The 15559-nt window shown below is 52.3% G+C and overlaps 5 protein-coding genes across 5 annotated transcripts; 3 read left to right on the top strand and 2 right to left on the bottom strand.

Moving 5' to 3' along the window:
- Window positions 1-89: 89 nt before the first annotated feature.
- ALTATR162_LOCUS9563 (uncharacterized protein) lies at window positions 90-5042 on the bottom strand (the record flags this gene model as incomplete). The annotated part of the gene is made up of 7 exons (XM_043317197.1): window positions 90-98; window positions 169-268; window positions 433-534; window positions 590-705; window positions 1414-4308; window positions 4359-4567; window positions 4616-5042. The coding sequence occupies 7 exons, from the start codon at window positions 5040-5042 to the stop codon at window positions 90-92; spliced, it is 3858 nt and encodes a 1285-aa protein (XP_043173132.1).
- A 372-nt stretch (window positions 5043-5414) lies between these two features.
- ALTATR162_LOCUS9562 (uncharacterized protein) lies at window positions 5415-6535 on the bottom strand (the record flags this gene model as incomplete). The annotated part of the gene is made up of 2 exons (XM_043317196.1): window positions 5415-5860; window positions 5911-6535. 2 exons carry the CDS (start codon window positions 6533-6535, stop codon window positions 5415-5417), a joined length of 1071 nt encoding a protein of 356 aa, XP_043173131.1.
- Window positions 6536-6802: 267 nt separating this feature from the next.
- ALTATR162_LOCUS9561 (uncharacterized protein) lies at window positions 6803-9043 on the top strand (the record flags this gene model as incomplete). The annotated part of the gene is made up of 4 exons (XM_043317195.1): window positions 6803-7131; window positions 7185-7358; window positions 7408-8815; window positions 8867-9043. The coding sequence occupies 4 exons, from the start codon at window positions 6803-6805 to the stop codon at window positions 9041-9043; spliced, it is 2088 nt and encodes a 695-aa protein (XP_043173130.1).
- A 1278-nt stretch (window positions 9044-10321) lies between these two features.
- Window positions 10322-12624, top strand: ALTATR162_LOCUS9560 (uncharacterized protein; the record flags this gene model as incomplete). Its single annotated transcript, XM_043317194.1, has 4 exons — window positions 10322-10452; window positions 11090-11722; window positions 11856-12116; window positions 12177-12624. The coding sequence occupies 4 exons, from the start codon at window positions 10322-10324 to the stop codon at window positions 12622-12624; spliced, it is 1473 nt and encodes a 490-aa protein (XP_043173129.1).
- A 689-nt stretch (window positions 12625-13313) lies between these two features.
- ALTATR162_LOCUS9559 (uncharacterized protein) lies at window positions 13314-14028 on the top strand (the record flags this gene model as incomplete). The annotated part of the gene is made up of 6 exons (XM_043317193.1): window positions 13314-13353; window positions 13409-13450; window positions 13503-13585; window positions 13692-13764; window positions 13818-13866; window positions 13920-14028. The coding sequence occupies 6 exons, from the start codon at window positions 13314-13316 to the stop codon at window positions 14026-14028; spliced, it is 396 nt and encodes a 131-aa protein (XP_043173128.1).
- Window positions 14029-15559: the final 1531 nt, after the last annotated feature.

The raw sequence follows: 15559 nt of genomic DNA, 5'->3' as shown, positions 1-15559 counted from the left end.
CGAGGGTAACTTTGTTTTATCGTATCGTCAGGTAATCATCGTTCGTCACTTGCGCCCATTTCTACTCCTGCCGTTCGAAAATGAAGGATTTAACGGTGCTGTTGCGTTGTTAGCTTCTGTGTTCTTCCGTACATATAGTGTAAAGTATAGCTATGAAGTAGAACATACCTTGACGAAGCCAATGTCGGAGCTCTTCTCACGGAAGCACTGACGGCAGATGTTGAGGCCGTACTTGCGGATCAGACCAGCAGGGTGGGTGCAGACGCGGCTGTGAGTACTGTGTTAGCCATCGGGTCCTGGAAACCATGCACCGTTGCATCCAAATCTGTCCAATCCGCCCCCTCTCGCGAGACCAACACGGTGCGCATCGCCCTCATCCAGCGCATATATAACCTGGGCCCGCCTGCAAAGTATCGAGAGATTCAGACGTACCACTCGCGGGAGCCCTTGCCGTAAGTCCTAGGGCGGGAGTACCAGACCGACTCGTGAGACATGATGTGTGGTTTGAAGGGTTTTGACGGGGATTGTCGCTTGCTATTTTCGATTCAGCAAATACATCATTATAGCGACTTCAAAACGGTCTACTCACAGTATTGACTTGTGTCGTCGGCGGAGATCAATCGGGCGTGCGTAGGCTTGTCGGTTCACGATGGTGGGATTGTCGATTTCGAATATTGTGTGGGCTTGGTCTGTGCGGCCGCTAGTCTGCCGGCGCCGCGGCCCTCTCACAGGTCATCGCGACTTCTCGCTTTGCCAAGAGATCGCTACAATCCACGATTTAACTATCAAGATGCCTGATGCGGCAGTCTAACTAAGCGAAACCGGGATCGTGGAGCATGGCAGGATCTGGAACCACTCGACGTTGTATCGCCGGACAGCGGCTTGTCGCTCCTGCACGTGCGATCTTGTGCTCTCATAGGTGTCCGATACTTGGAAGCTGAAAGCGTGCTGTAGAGGTATGCTACATGCTCTACCCTTGCTACGATTAAAAAGCACACTCAGGTAGGATAGGGTGTTTCATGTAGTCATCCACCAGCTATCGCACCATCACACGTTCACAAATTTCGAACATTCTACTCAGCTACTTCATCATTTTCAGAAGCGAAACTCATTCACCTCAAAGAACATCTATTCATCGGAAGTACCACAACCACAGCTATAATGACATTGATAAAAAGCCGCCCATCATGGCTAACGCCTCAGCGCCATGCCTGGCTGTACTATACAGCAAAACGAATACGATGGAGAAGCATGCCTCTGAATATAGCCTCGCCATAAACATACGTGGAGGCGCGCACGTACTCAATGAAAAGGAAAGCTAAACAAACGATAAAACCACATTCGTCATCGCAACACTCCTAATCAGTCGCCGAGGATACTCTCCTCGTCGTCACCTTTAGGTTCTCCGCCTACCTCCTCCTCCGCCTCGCCGTTCTCACTACCCTCTTGCACACCATTCGTCTGCTCAGCGTCGTCATCAGCCATTTCTTCATCCTCAATCTCGTCGCCAGGGACCTCGTGTTCTGGTTCCTCCTGCTCCTGCTCTTCGTCCTCATCGCTGTCCACTTCAATAACTTCTGCGCTCTTAGCCGATTTAGCATCCGGCCTGGCCGACTTTGCACCACTCTTCTTGGGAACTTTGCGCTGCTTGACAACATCGAGATGGTTCACGATTTCCTTCCAAGTGGGTGTGAGTTTCATCTTGTTACGCTCGAGACGCTTGCGCACTGTCCCCGAACCATCGCTGTCAAGGGCGCCGACAAGGACGGCGTGGACGATACGCCCACCAAATGCGTCGAGCGATTGCTCTGCAAGCGCGGCGCGTACTCGCTTTTCGGAAACGCCATGTTCGTCCGCGCCGTCTTCTTCGTCGCTCTCAGGATCGTCGTCTGGGTCGATGGGATCGTCGTCAATGTCGGGCTCTTCGAGACGCTTGTTGGTGAGCTTAGCCAAGTGGTTTTCCCAGGCCGTGAGGATTTGTAGGATGAGCTTCGTAGTGTTACTATCAATGTCTCGGCAGAGAGCCTCCCAGTCATCGTTGGCTGAGTTTGAAGCGCGACCTTGTGTCTTCTTTGGCGTCTTTGTGAGCTTGCCCTTCTTGACCCGAAGTGTGCAGAACATGGTGTAAATGTCTAGCAACAGGTTCGCAGCGTTGAGCCGTACTTCATCTGTGCCTTTTCGGCTCTCCATAACTCTCATCAGTGTTGTAACGCAGGTATCTCTTCGCTCAACCAGTGCCATGAGTTCGTCTTCCGACATGCTGGTACCCTCCTCGACATGCGTGGTGCAATCTCTGCACTTCCACATGAAGTACATGAGCATGACCGACATTGCATGACGGACAAGAGTGTCGTCTGCCTCCTCGATCTCTGCGTTCAAATCCTCAACTGGCACCCCGCGCTCTAGGATCTGCAGTACCGAGTCGATAGGCGGTGTCTTCAAGGCAGCTTTCTTGCCTTTACCCTTTGACTTGGCAGGGGCGGGGAGCTGATCGAGCACAGAAGCGTCTGAGACCGTTACTAGCTGCGCTATTTTCAGTACCACATTTGATACCCCACGAAGAATATTTTGATCGAGGTTGCCTCGGACAGAGAGATCCTTGTCTCGTCGAAGAGCGTCAAATGTGTTGATCAAGTCATCCCAGAGAACTTGCACTTTGAGATCGACGGTTTCTCTCAGCTCTTCACTTCCTTGAGCATGTAAAATCGACTTGATAGCTTCTCCAAGAACACGCTCGTTGTGATGTGTGAGGAACTGCTTGTTGATGTCATCGAGCAGGGCAGTGAGAGCTGCGTTCTGTCTTAACTCTTCGAAGACATCCAGGTTTAGCTCACGCTCTAATTGGAGACAAAGTGCTGCTGTTTCGGGCAAAGCACCAAATTTCTTTAGGAGCTGAGGAATGAGCAATGAGAGTCGTCGAGCCATGTCCGATTGGTCTTCTTTGTCGCTTTCGCGCTGCGTCTTGGTCTTTTTCTTGTCCTTCTGTACTTCTGCTAAGCGCTGCAGTTTGATGCGGACCACTGCACTCAGAATGTCTAACAGAATGGTCTCGTGCTTCTCTTCCAGCTGACATGTTTGGCGGAGCATGGTTTCGGGGTCTTCACTGTCGCCCCGGACAGTCTGAGAGTGGTCGTAGAGAAGATAACCAGCTACGACCTCCCATGATCGGATCTCCGAAATAACATCATACAACGCTTGTGCAGCGAGTGAGCGCCGTGACTCAACGCCAGAGGCAATCAAGAGTAATTCTGTGCCAGGTGACATGCGCTGGATTTGTGAGGGCAGCTCCTCTTGGTCTTCATCGTACGAGAGCAGCTGATCGACAAGACATTTCAGCTTCAGCCACTCGAGTCGCGGGTTGTGATACTCCTCTTCTTCTTCCTCGGGCGGTGCCAAGGCTTCGTTGAGAGCTTCTTCACCGCCCATATCCTCCACAATGGCTTCGTACGCGGCGTTGACGTTCTCAGCGAAGAAGCCTACGACAGCCTTGCGGACCTTTGCATCGGAGTCGAAGATGAGTTTGCCGACCGAATCGATATCATCGGGTTCAAGGAAGCCGGCTTCTCGGAGGATGTCGAGCAAGTCTACTGCTGCAGCACGAACGTTGATCTCAGCATCTTGCGTAGCCATCTCGACAATACGTGGCCGAAAGCGTTCTGTGAAAGTCTTTAGTCCCGCCAGCTTACTCTCATCTTTAAACAATCGCGCAAGCTGATGAAGAACCTCGATCCGTGTCGATGGAACTGGATCTGAAAGCACCCAGCCCAAGTAGCGAAGTTTAGTACCATCGAAGAACTTGTCGGGGTATGCAATGATCCAGTCTGCTAGGGCTGCCACACTGTCTACCCTGATCCTGGGATCCACATCACGATACCGGTGCACATAGACCGCCGCGAACCAGTCGTCTAGTTGACCGCTTACGAATTCCAACTTTTGGTTGTACTCTTCTATCTCGTGATCCGCCGCAGAGACACGGGCTTTATTAACTCTTGACTTCTTGGCTTCCGCTTCGCTTTGACGAACACGCTTGGCTGTGTTCTCGACGAGGTCGGCAGCAACTTGTGCTAGTGCGGTCGTGATGGCTAATGAAGCAACCGTGCTCGTGTGACGGAAAGGGCGGTTGCCGGTGGAAGACATGGCGCCCAGCCACACCGAGATGTTCTCGATGAGCTCTGCACTCTCGTACAGGAGGCCCGACTGCGCCACCGTTTGTATCAGAGTAACGAAGAAGCCGTGTAGCGCGTTCCTGAAAGCCTGACCACCGCCGTCTTTTGCCTTTGCGATCAACGGATACTCTGTAACTTCGTACTGTGGTTTGTTAGTACATGGAGAACTGTGCGACATACGTCGAAACCTACCTGTTGGAATTCTTCCTGGATTTCGGCTACGCGATTTGGCGCGTTGTCTGGGTCTGCTATGTCATCTTCGTTTATTCGCAGATCGCAACCAGAAGCTTGCAGCACCAGGTTGACAACCTCAGCTAGTGCTTTTGCCTCATGCTCATTGAATCGCGCGACCCATCGTGCAGTGACATCTTCGAGTCGGTCTCCGCTGGCAAACACGTCGGCTATGGCGCGTTAGTTTGCGTATATTCCCGTCGTACCCGCACACCTACCGTATAGTCCTTCTGTCTCATCCGGTAGCGCGCTCTTGCGTACAGGCGCTTTTCGTGGTCGCTTGGACACTTTCTTGATCGCATTGTTGGCGGGCCGAATCGCCAGACTGACGCTATCGCCATTCGTTTTTGCCTTCTTGGATGCAGGCTTGCGCCCCGGAGCCTTGGCCTTCTTCTTGCGCCTGCGCTCCCTCAATTCCTCCTCATCCGGTTCGCCCTCGCTGCTTTCCTCAGACTCTTCCTCAGATGGCGGCTCATTCGCGTCGACCCCGCTATCATTGTCATCGCCGCGCTTGCGCTTCGAGCTGCCAGTTGGACTTGCGCCCGGCGCGAATCTGGCAGGTTTCTTGGATACGCGTCCGGATTTGCGTCGCGCGGCGGAAGATGCGACTTGTTCAACACCTGAAGGTGATTCGGCCGCGCTCATGATTTTTGCGCGCGATTGTTTGGTAGATGGTTCGAGTGGTTGTGGTGGGAAGGCGCGGCGCGATCGGTCTGCCTGGAGGCGGGGATGGTGTTGGGAGACGCGTTGTATGTCCGAGCACTTTTAGTGCAAGGTTGCGTGCACGTGCGTATGACACTACGCCATCGACGTGTCGCCTCTCACCTGCATTCACAGCGCCGCTTGACTAGTATCTGAAAGATCGGCTTACAGATTTGCAGACGCATATGCTTGACTTGATTACAATAGGATTATATTGTAGGCAACTGTCTATTGCATCACCAGATCAATCTGTCAAATGGTCTATACATATATACAGTAAGGAAAAACAACCGTCCGAGGTGTCACGGAAAGCTTTCAAGCAGCAGCCTTGACCGGCTCGCCTTCTTTGATGTCCAACTTGTCAACACCATCAATAAGCTCCGCAGCCCCGTTCGGTGCAGTGTTGGCTCCCTCAACTGCTGTAGTAGGATGGGTAGCATCCACTGCAGTGTCAACGGCTGTTCCATTTGCAAGACTGGGCTCATCCCCTCCCCAGAGGTAGATTTCACTCTCTCCAATTATCTTGCCAGCTTTCTCCCATCGCTCTTTCCTTTGTTGTCTCCGTTCAGTGGTAAGCTTCTCCAGCGCAGGCCAATAGACGGAATGGTCGTACTTGAAGTCGACTTCACCGCCAGAGACCTTCATGAGCTGGGATGCAGGCACATGGTTGGGTAGGGGCTCGTTTGGCTTAATCTTGGACTTGGTGACGGGGTCGATGAAGGGGTTGACGAGCTTGAGGAAGGCATTAACATACCATGGGACTGTTTGTGCTGTCAGCATCACATCTAGGGAGCAGTAGGGTTGTACTTGCGGTGTGTGAGTAATGCCCTGCCAAGTCGCTCTGGGTAGTGATTCTGCAAGATGTCGAGGACTTGTTTGGCGACACCCAAGCTAGGGGTTCCGCCAGCTCCAGTGTTCCTGAAGTCGATCAATAGTGCCAGACTCTCCTGACCGGGCGGGTGCATATCGATGGTGCGCTCCAGCATGTAGACCAAGTGCTCTACCCGCTTGGGAGTCTCCTTGGTGTTCTGGTTCTGTGGCAGCAGGTACAAGCACGGCCTTCCTTCATTGTCGAAACCAAGCAAGACCTGCTTACCCGTTTCGTTCTCTTCTGAGATGTATTCGGCCGTGAAGCGGTCGGTGCCGTACTCACGACGCCATACTAATGTCGAGCGCAGACGCTGGGTCGCTTGAGCGAGGTTCCACTTTGTCGCACGAAGGTATCGGAGGAGGCACTCGCGAGTGAGCCACATGCGCTCATAATCGGAAATTGGTGACTCTTCAGCACCCTTTGCGGAGGTTGCGGGAAGCGTCTCCCAGGTCCGGACATCGGCGAGAAGCTGGTCGTACTTGGTTTGTTGCTCGGCGGTCAAGGCAGGAGCAGCTGCGGGTTTGCAGCCCGGTGCAGGGTCCGCGAAGGGGCCAATCGCAGACATTTTGTCAAAGTTGAAATGCAGTTTCTTAAGTTGACTTCTCCGGTGGTTATTATCCAAAAATCTTAGGAAACCTCCTTATTGCGGCGTTGAGGTGTCGGTCAGCCTTGGACAACTTTTTGGGAAACATGGCGGTCCCTGCATGCACAGTCGATCGCCCTAGGCCTTCTCCATGCTAGCCCCACTGGCACGCGCGACGCGTCTTCTGAGTTCCCACGCGCAAAGTGCTTTCACCGTCATCACCCTAGAACCCCAGTAACCGCATACAAGATGGACGACCTTACGACTGAACTGACCGAGCGCTTTGAGCGCTACTGCGATATGAAGGGCGATCAATTCCCTGTCGATGTTCTCACCGAATTGCAGTCCATGTCGCGATTATATTCCATCTCGCCCGAGGAACTGGATTTCAAATGGCAGGCGTACAACATGAAAATGGGTGGGGAGGAAAACAGGATGGACGTCAAGACAGCGCGGGACTTCAAGAAGACCATACAAGATGCATTGGAGCGCGAAAGCAGAGGGAAGGCACAGCAAAGAAACGAACCTAAGCGGGGTCAGCCGACACCAAGAGCAAAGGGCGGGGATATGTATGACATGTACGTCTGAAGCAGTCATGGATCGCCTATATGGTTAAGTTGACTGGAGACAGGTTAGAAGGACTTGTACCAGGTACACCACGTCAAAGCGCACCTAATGGCGTCAATGGCAGTACAGTAAAGCGCAAAGCCAACTTCAACACACCAGGAGGCAAGGCCACCAAGGCTCATGAGACGAGTACGCCGGGTAGTGCCATGACACCCAAGGCCGAAACCCCAGGTGGACCGTACGTATTCCAGATACTATCATACTGGCATGTCCTAACAAACACTCAGTGTCTTCGACTTTGCTTCCCGTACCAATGCGAACGACATTACCGAGCAATTTATGCAAGGCAACATCGCTATTCCAGAACCACCGTCAGAAGAACCGAAAGAACCCCGCATCAAACTCAAGGCCAATACAGACATGTCCAAGTTCTCATATCGCACTATGGCCATGAAGCTATCCGAAGCATCTGAAGTCTTGGATGACAGGATCGACGAGTTCCGCGACCTTCTCAGGGATACCACGGGCCTGGACGAAAGTGCATTCGGCAATCCCAACTACCCGTCTCCGAGTGAGATTATTGCAGTAGGAAGAATAGCGAACGACACAAGCGAAGGCAGGCTCAACACGGCATCAATTGTCCTGGAAGGCTCACGAAGACATGGCTCCGGCCGCCGTGTACCGCTGAACGTAGAAGGACTATCGTCATACGACTTCTTCCCCGGCCAGATTGTTGCTCTGCGTGGCACCAACGCTTCGGGCGATTCATTTGTGGTTTCTGAAGTCCTTTCTCTACCACTTCTGAACCCGCCAGCCACAAAGCCCGAAGAACTAGATACCATCAACGCGCGATACCTCGACACACCAGATTCTGACCCGGAGAATGTCCGGCCTCTCACCATCATGATTGCTTCTGGACCCTACACCACAGATCAAAATCTCGACTTTGCGCCATTACACACTTTCCTCGACAATGCTGCTGAAGCATATGCAGATTCCATCATCCTGGTGGGCCCGTTCCTTGATGCAGAACATCCTCAAATCCGGTCAGGCGACTTTGACCTACCGCCAAACGCAAGCCCAGACCAGGCCACCATGACTGATCTGTTCCGACACCACGTCTCCAGCGCTCTACAAAACTTCAACAAACGCGTGCCAACGTGCAACGTTCTTCTGGTTCCTAGCTTACGAGACGCGCATCATCACCATGCCGCGTTCCCCCAGGACAAGTTCATCAAGAAGGAGCTCGGCCTAGGCGCTGCAGGAAAGATGGTCCAATGTGTCACTAACCCAATGACTGTGAGTATGAACGAAATGACTGTAGGTATGTCCTCGATCGATATTCTGGACATGCTGCGCAGAGAAGAGCTAGCAGGCGGCAAGGCGCGAACAACAAACATCTACGAACGATGCGCCCGTAACGTTATTGAGCAGCGAAGTTTCTTACCTCTGTTCCCACCAACTGGACGAGAGAAGCAGCAGTTTATGCCAGCTCCAATCGAAGAGAAGGTATTGAAGAGTGGGGCAGTCAACGGCGAGCGGAAAGAGGGTGAAGAGCCAGAAGAAGAAGAAACACCTAGTCCATTCCTTCCGCTGGGTACCATGCTCGACACGAGCTACCTCAAATTAGGCGAAATGCTGAACGTACGACCTGACATACTGATTACCCCCAGTGTTCTTCAAGGCACAGTCAAGGTATGTTCAAGAGCCTCGTCTATCTGAAAGCGGTATGCTAATCTTAACTAGGTCGTGGAGTCGGTACTCGTCATCAATCCTGGCACGTTGGCTAAACGCCGTGCAGCCGGTACATACGCCCGCATTATTGTACAGCCTGCTGTCGTTAGTGAGGCAGAACGGGAGAAAGGGTTTGCAGTCGCACACAAGCTCTGGGAACGGACGCGTGTTGATATTGTGAGGATTTAGGTGGTTAACGTGTTAAGTTTATATGTTGGTAAACGAGCATTGAAGGTGTCTGGCGTTTTCTGGTCGTGATCAGCAGGAATCCTCAAGTGTACAGGCACGTTTTTGAGGGTGTGGGTGTTGAAACGACCATGTAAGATAGTACATAGGTACGGATTCCGGGGGTGTAGTTGAAAGCACACGCGTGTTCGCATTCTGTCCAGTCCGGCTCTCGAGTTAACCGGCGCATACTTAATGTTGCCGTGTGTGATGTTTATCGTGAACAGGGAGAACACTTGATGCCGCGTCACTTTTGCGACTCGGCTACTACCTAGGTAGCTCGGCAAGCTGACGGTACTCTCTATCACTTGGTCGCGCCTTCTTCATCCATGCAGGTTAAGGCTCATTAGTCTTCACACCCCCGTTCAGAGCTCACCGTAGACTTCTAGCTGTTTGGAGTTGCACAAACAAATTCACTGGGAACATTCTGCCTGTTTTTGGAAGGCACTGGCCGCATCTACGCACGCACGTAACAACATCGCTTCCAGTGAGAGCAAGCAGTTTTGTTATGATATTTAGCAACCTAGTCCGTCGATTTGTCTGTTGCAGCAAGCGCACAGATATCAAGGAAACGCACGAGCTTCCTAGTCGACCAGAGCAAAGCTCGCTGATCCTTAGCATTCCAAGTCACAGTCCTCAGCACCACACTGAACCATCACCACGTTTACTCGACTCTATCGACGGTCTCGAAGAATACGACTCGGAATTCTCAATGCCGCCCAAGCGTAAAACCACAGATACCGCCGCGGCGATGGACAGTCCGGTAAAGAAAGCAAGACCTACGAAGAAGGCGAAGGCAGCACCTGAGGCCAAAGAAGGTAAGCCGACATTTTCCTCCTTTCATTCATGGTTATATCAGTCTCCGGTTCTGGGGCGCTGCATGTCAAGATGCAGGGTTAGTTTGTCGCCGCGGCCTTAATTCCGGAGTTTGGATGCACGAGCAAGGGTGGAGTTGACTCGGCGGGGTCGGCTGTACAATTGCTGCCTCGTCGGTCGGTGCGTCACATCTCGCCCAAGATATCGCCAACCAACTCATCGTCCGCCACGGTTTTGTAAACAACGCGCGCAACCAGCCTTCACATTCACTCACTGTGCTTGACTCTCTTCCTCTACTGCGCCCTTGGCCTTCCACTTACTTTCGCCCCTCAACTTGCGCGATCCACCTGCAACCCCGCGGCTTCTACTCACCTCAGACTTTCAACCAACCAACACCTCCGTTCCGACACACAACGCTAACACAAAATGCCTGCAGTCTACAGCTCTCAGCAAAAGGCTGCGATCCAGCAGTTCATCAGCTTCACCCAGCTCGACCGGAACACTGCGATAAGGGCGCTGAAGAGCCATGGATGGGATGCGCAGAATGCCGTTAACGCGTAAGTACTGCATTTCCTTTGTTTCAAATATATACAGAACACCTTCATTACATACTTGTTATATCTATCGGCGCATTGGACCCGTGGACCACTCGTACAAAACCGACCGACCGACCGACCGACCGCCTGGCACCTGGACACAGCGAATATACTGCCGGTACATACTGGGAAGGAGCAATGGAATTTGAATGGAAACTACTATATCACCACGAAACCCGTGGAAGAATCAGGAAGTCGCATACGAAGCCGCATACAGGTCATGGTAGACCGCTGAGTTGGAAGCAGCTGCGGTCTGGGGGAACACACAACTGCGCTCCTCAAAAACGTAACCGCGTCTTTAGGCTCCTGCACTTGGAGTTGTTTGCTTTCCCATTACGGACCTGTTGCCGTTTTTTCCTGGACAGCTCCTACATCAGCACACCTTCTGCTACGGCATCGTCCAATCCACGGCAAAGCCCTTGACGAACTTCTTTCTCGTTGCACCCAGCAGTATACTACCCGCGGATTGTTCAACATTTAATCAGATCTGTGATATTCTCACACAGCCCTTCATGTTCGGTTCCTCGCAGGATAGAGCTAGGCAACTAGCTGGGCGTAATCGACGAGAACGGATCAGCTCCATAAGCTCATGCTCCAGCTCTCGCTCCATGAGCCTTTCCAACCGACCGGCTCAGCAGCAGAACACTCCATCCGTGGAAATACGCACAGTCGATTCAAGCGCCACCATCGACGAACGAACCTCTTCTGAAGACAGCGATGCTTCTATCGACCCCATCGCCAAGATTGGAGCCTATGCAGTCGATGAAGTCTCTACATTGCTTTCTGTACCACAACTGGCGGACGGCCTGGACTCTTTGAAAGTAGAGCAACATCAAATCCAAGCAGAACACCTAAGTCGGGTGCTACATAACAACCTCACTCTTGCGAAAGTTGTCGATCTACCGGAAAGTCAATTCGCTCTACGCCGTTATAGCCGTTACGGCAGTCTAGGAACGCATACAGACACCATGCAAAATCTACGTAGCATCACGGCCCCCGTCCCACCTACATACTTGCCGGAATCCACCCTGGAGGACCTACTGGCAATATTAGACGTCACCAGAGCGACTCCCCTCCATGCCTCCGTCTCTGATCAACGTCTAAGATCACAGTCAGTCGTGTCGCTCCGGGATGGTGGAGGCGGCGACCGCCGGCGGCAGATTGATAAATTCATGGCGTCTAGATACTCTACTACCTTGGAACTCGATGATCCTGCACAAGCATTGATTCGGTACGATATGCGGGTATACTTCAAGCGTAACCAAGGATCTCTCAGTCCCTTTGGAACAAGTCCAGCTACAGTCTATACAATCGCCAACTGCCAGCTCATAAAACATTTTGACCGAGGCTGACCATCCACACAGTTACTACAGCGGCGGCGGCGGCGGCAACGCTCAGAACTCAGCCGCAGCGAAGACGAATCTGAATAAACTATTCGATCGGTACCAAGAGGCTGGCGCACCCGACAAGGATGTCGTTGGAGTAGAGGGTACCATGCGGTATTTTGAAGAGACTGGTGTCGATGCCGAAGGTTTAGAGGCGTTGGTTGCTCTCGAGATCGTGCAGGCACCTACCATGGGCGAAATGAGCCGCGATGGCTTCATCAAGGGTTGGTCAGAGCGCAAGTAAGTGACATGATCACAACCACTCTCGTCAGAATTGCCGTGAGACTAACCTAGATGCAGCTGTGATACCGTCGACAAGCAGAAGTCATATCTCAGCAACGTCAAGAGCGAGGTCTCCAACAACAAGGAGCTCTTCACGCGCGTCTACAAATACACATTCACTATCGCCAAGCCCACGGATCAGAGGGCAGTTCCACTCGAGATGGCCACTGTATACTGGGAGCTGCTCTTCAGCTCGCCCTTGTCCGCAGTCAAGTGGTCGAGCCCTAACACCCCATGGCTAAGCTGGTGGACCGAGTTTCTCAACACATCGTGGAAGAAGAGCGTGAACAAGGATATGTGGAATGAGACCCTCAAGTTCGCACAGCTCTCCCTTGACGACGAGTCCTTGAGTTTCTGGAACGAGGAGTCCTCGTGGCCTTCTGTCATCGACGATTTCGTCGAGTTTGTCAAGAAGGACAAGCGCGGTGGTACTGAGGAGCAGCCGATGGACGAAGATGAGATGTGATCTGAGTGTTCAAGTCTTCGTATGGCTCTACTAGCGGGGAGTTACGGGTAGATGACATGTTTTGCTACTGGAAGCGCTGAGGGCTTTTCTTTTTGCTCATCAGTAGGCGGGTTTTACTTGATGCATGGTTACGAGATACACGAGAGCATTACATACCCTTGGCCAGATATACGGCGCTTTGAGCATTTTCTATTTCGTAGACTAGCTCATTATGAGCAATTCAGAGGCTGAGCGCCACTTGCAATATGTCGCGTGCATTCAGTGATTGTACGGAGAAGACCGTAGGTGATAGTTTAGATCAGGTAAAGCAGGAAGATCTTACTAGTTGCAAGATGCTTTGCTGTGGATCCAACAGACTTTCCGGGTTTAAAGTATACGCAGAAGCAAGATGCTCGCAGCTTCTCTTTGGTGCATATGGGACTTTGTTTGTTATTCTGCTGTTCTTAGCCACGCGACAGTGCCAGTGCTTTCCTGATGGTCGCCGAGAATTTTTGATGGTCGTTGCGCCTCTTGGTGTGGCTAGGGCCAGCGTAAGCGAGCTGCCACTAGCGTCTTCCACTGTGGTGCCGCGCCTTCGCAAAATCCATCAACGCCAACTTTTGACGACACCCCACGACAACTAACCACACAGCAGTCAAAGTGCGTATACCTCATCGGAATGCTGCTGTTGCTATACTGACTGCAGCCAGATGGTCGCCGCTAAGAAGCATGTCCCGATCGTGAAGAAGCGTACGCCGAATCTGCCTCCATGACCTCGAAAACTCGCGACTGACGTACCGTATAGACCGCAAGCGGTTCAACCGCCACCAGTCGGACCGCTTCATGTGTAAGACACACCAGAGACGGGAATGAAGGAATGGGGATCTGACAATGGATAGGCGTTGACCCCTCATGGCGCAAGCCTAAGGGTATCGACAACCGCGTCCGCAGGCGGTTCAAGGGCCAGGCTGCTATGCCCAAGGTACGGACTACCTACCACCTGGATTGAGGAGGATTCTTGTTACCGACAAGACAACGGGCGCGACAAGGAACGTTTGATGGACAAGGGCTGACGGAGCGCCTCACAGATCGGATACGGCTCCAACAGGAAGACCCGCCACATGATGCCCTCCGGCCACAAGGCTTTCGTTGTCAACAACGGTATGCTACAGAACGAAAACCGCAACACTCCAGGATCCCGCTAATGGATGCAGTTGCCGATGTTGACCTTCTCCTCATGCACAACGCTACCTTCGCCGCAGAGTATGTTCACCAATTACACCGTGCCTCATACATCGTGCTAACAGTTCCTCCAGGATCGCCCACGCTGTATCAGCACGAAAGCGCATCGAAATCATCGCCAGGGCGAAGCAGATCGGTGTCAAGGTTACCAACGGCAAGGCCCGCGTCAAGACCGAGTCGTAGATGGGTGCGGATTTTTACTTTGGGGCGGGGCATACAAGGCGTCTCTCTGATTAGTTACGATCTCAATGGGAAGGCTTTCCATCCTCTTCGGCTCACAGTACCCTTCGATACGGTATGGGGAGAGGCATGCACTTCAAAAAGCATTGCGACATGTTACTGCGGAATGACCAAAGATATCAAGGGACACGAGCAGTAGGAATGCAATGAAAAAACGAGCCAAAACCTGGACTGCTTGAATGACGTAGGATGCGTGATGCTTTTTGGCGCGTTTGGCTATCTGCATTGTTTCTTCGATGTTGCAACCCCAACTGCCGGCCGCGCAAGTTCGGGCTGTTGTTTTGCGATATCATCCGCAAGGTATATCAGCTGCTGCATGTACTCTGCGCCAAGCATCAAATGCGCATCAATCAGGCTGATCCTCTTCACATGCTAAAGATTAGGTCATGGTTATCGAGATGAAGACTTCAGATTGCGGTGAACTACGCCGCGCTGATTTTCGTCCAACCCTGACAGGTAACTTTCTTCTCCAACACTATGCGTTGATACCCAATATGTGGTTGTTGGATGTACGACGTAGTCTGTTGCAACAAGCGACCAGAAATTGACCAGTACCTTCCGGCCGACTTCCCAATGAGCTCAAAGTAACACAAGATCGGAGTTGCCGCTCATCGAGCATGATGCATATATTCTTGTTGTTGGGTGGTGGAGTGTTGCCGGCTATTTCTGTTGTCCGATGCTCGAGATGTCTAAGCATCGACCCACCTGAACGGCCAACCTCGACATGCGCACACCTCCACAACGCTCAGATTACTGCTCGTACGGAACCATAAGCATCCGTAAGCCGTCGTCCAACTCCTCAGCCTTACCTACTCACCGCCATCAGATAGATGGAATTGCGACTGCACGCCCATCGATAAGGGAGTTTGATAGTAAAGCCGTACGAGTCAACACAGGGGCAAGCGCAAGAGCCATGATTGCTTCTTGGCGCGTGTCGCACGTACGCTGGGTGCAGCCGAGTGGGAAGCAAGTGAGGCGTCGCGTGGGCTCAAAGGTAAGCCGGTATTTGTCGCGTGGTAGAGGCAGGGTTTGTGCTGTCTGTTTGCTTTGGTCTGGCATGGATGTGTGGAGACGGCCATGTTTCACGAAGTTGGAGAATCGGTGCGAATATGATTGTAAGAAAGTAGCTAAAGTACGGGAAAGGAAAGTTGAATTGCGAAGCTGAAGTTTATCGTGCCTTGACACATTCAGTCAGATTGCCGAAACATCTCGAAGCTGACTAGAAGGCTGTCTTCGTTACGGAGTATTCCAGATGACTCGTCTGTTGTGTCACGGTTCCTGGTTCCATGTGTTGAGCGACTCGCTAACGGCTGCGCTTACGGAACTTCCGCGCACGATCTAGTCAACGCCTGTCGGTCCACTCAGTTCCTTTCTCATCCGCACACCTCAACCCAGCATCACACCGCTCTGGAGCTGCCATCTGTCTGTGCCTGCCCTTGCAATTTCACACACTCAGGCGTCTGCTGGAAACAAT

The sequence above is a fragment of the Alternaria atra genome (assembly GCF_907166805.1).
Source record: "Alternaria atra isolate CS162 genome assembly, contig: 30, whole genome shotgun sequence".
Lineage (NCBI taxonomy): Eukaryota > Fungi > Ascomycota > Dothideomycetes > Pleosporales > Pleosporaceae > Alternaria > Alternaria atra.
This window is presented reverse-complemented; position numbering and strand designations above follow the sequence as displayed.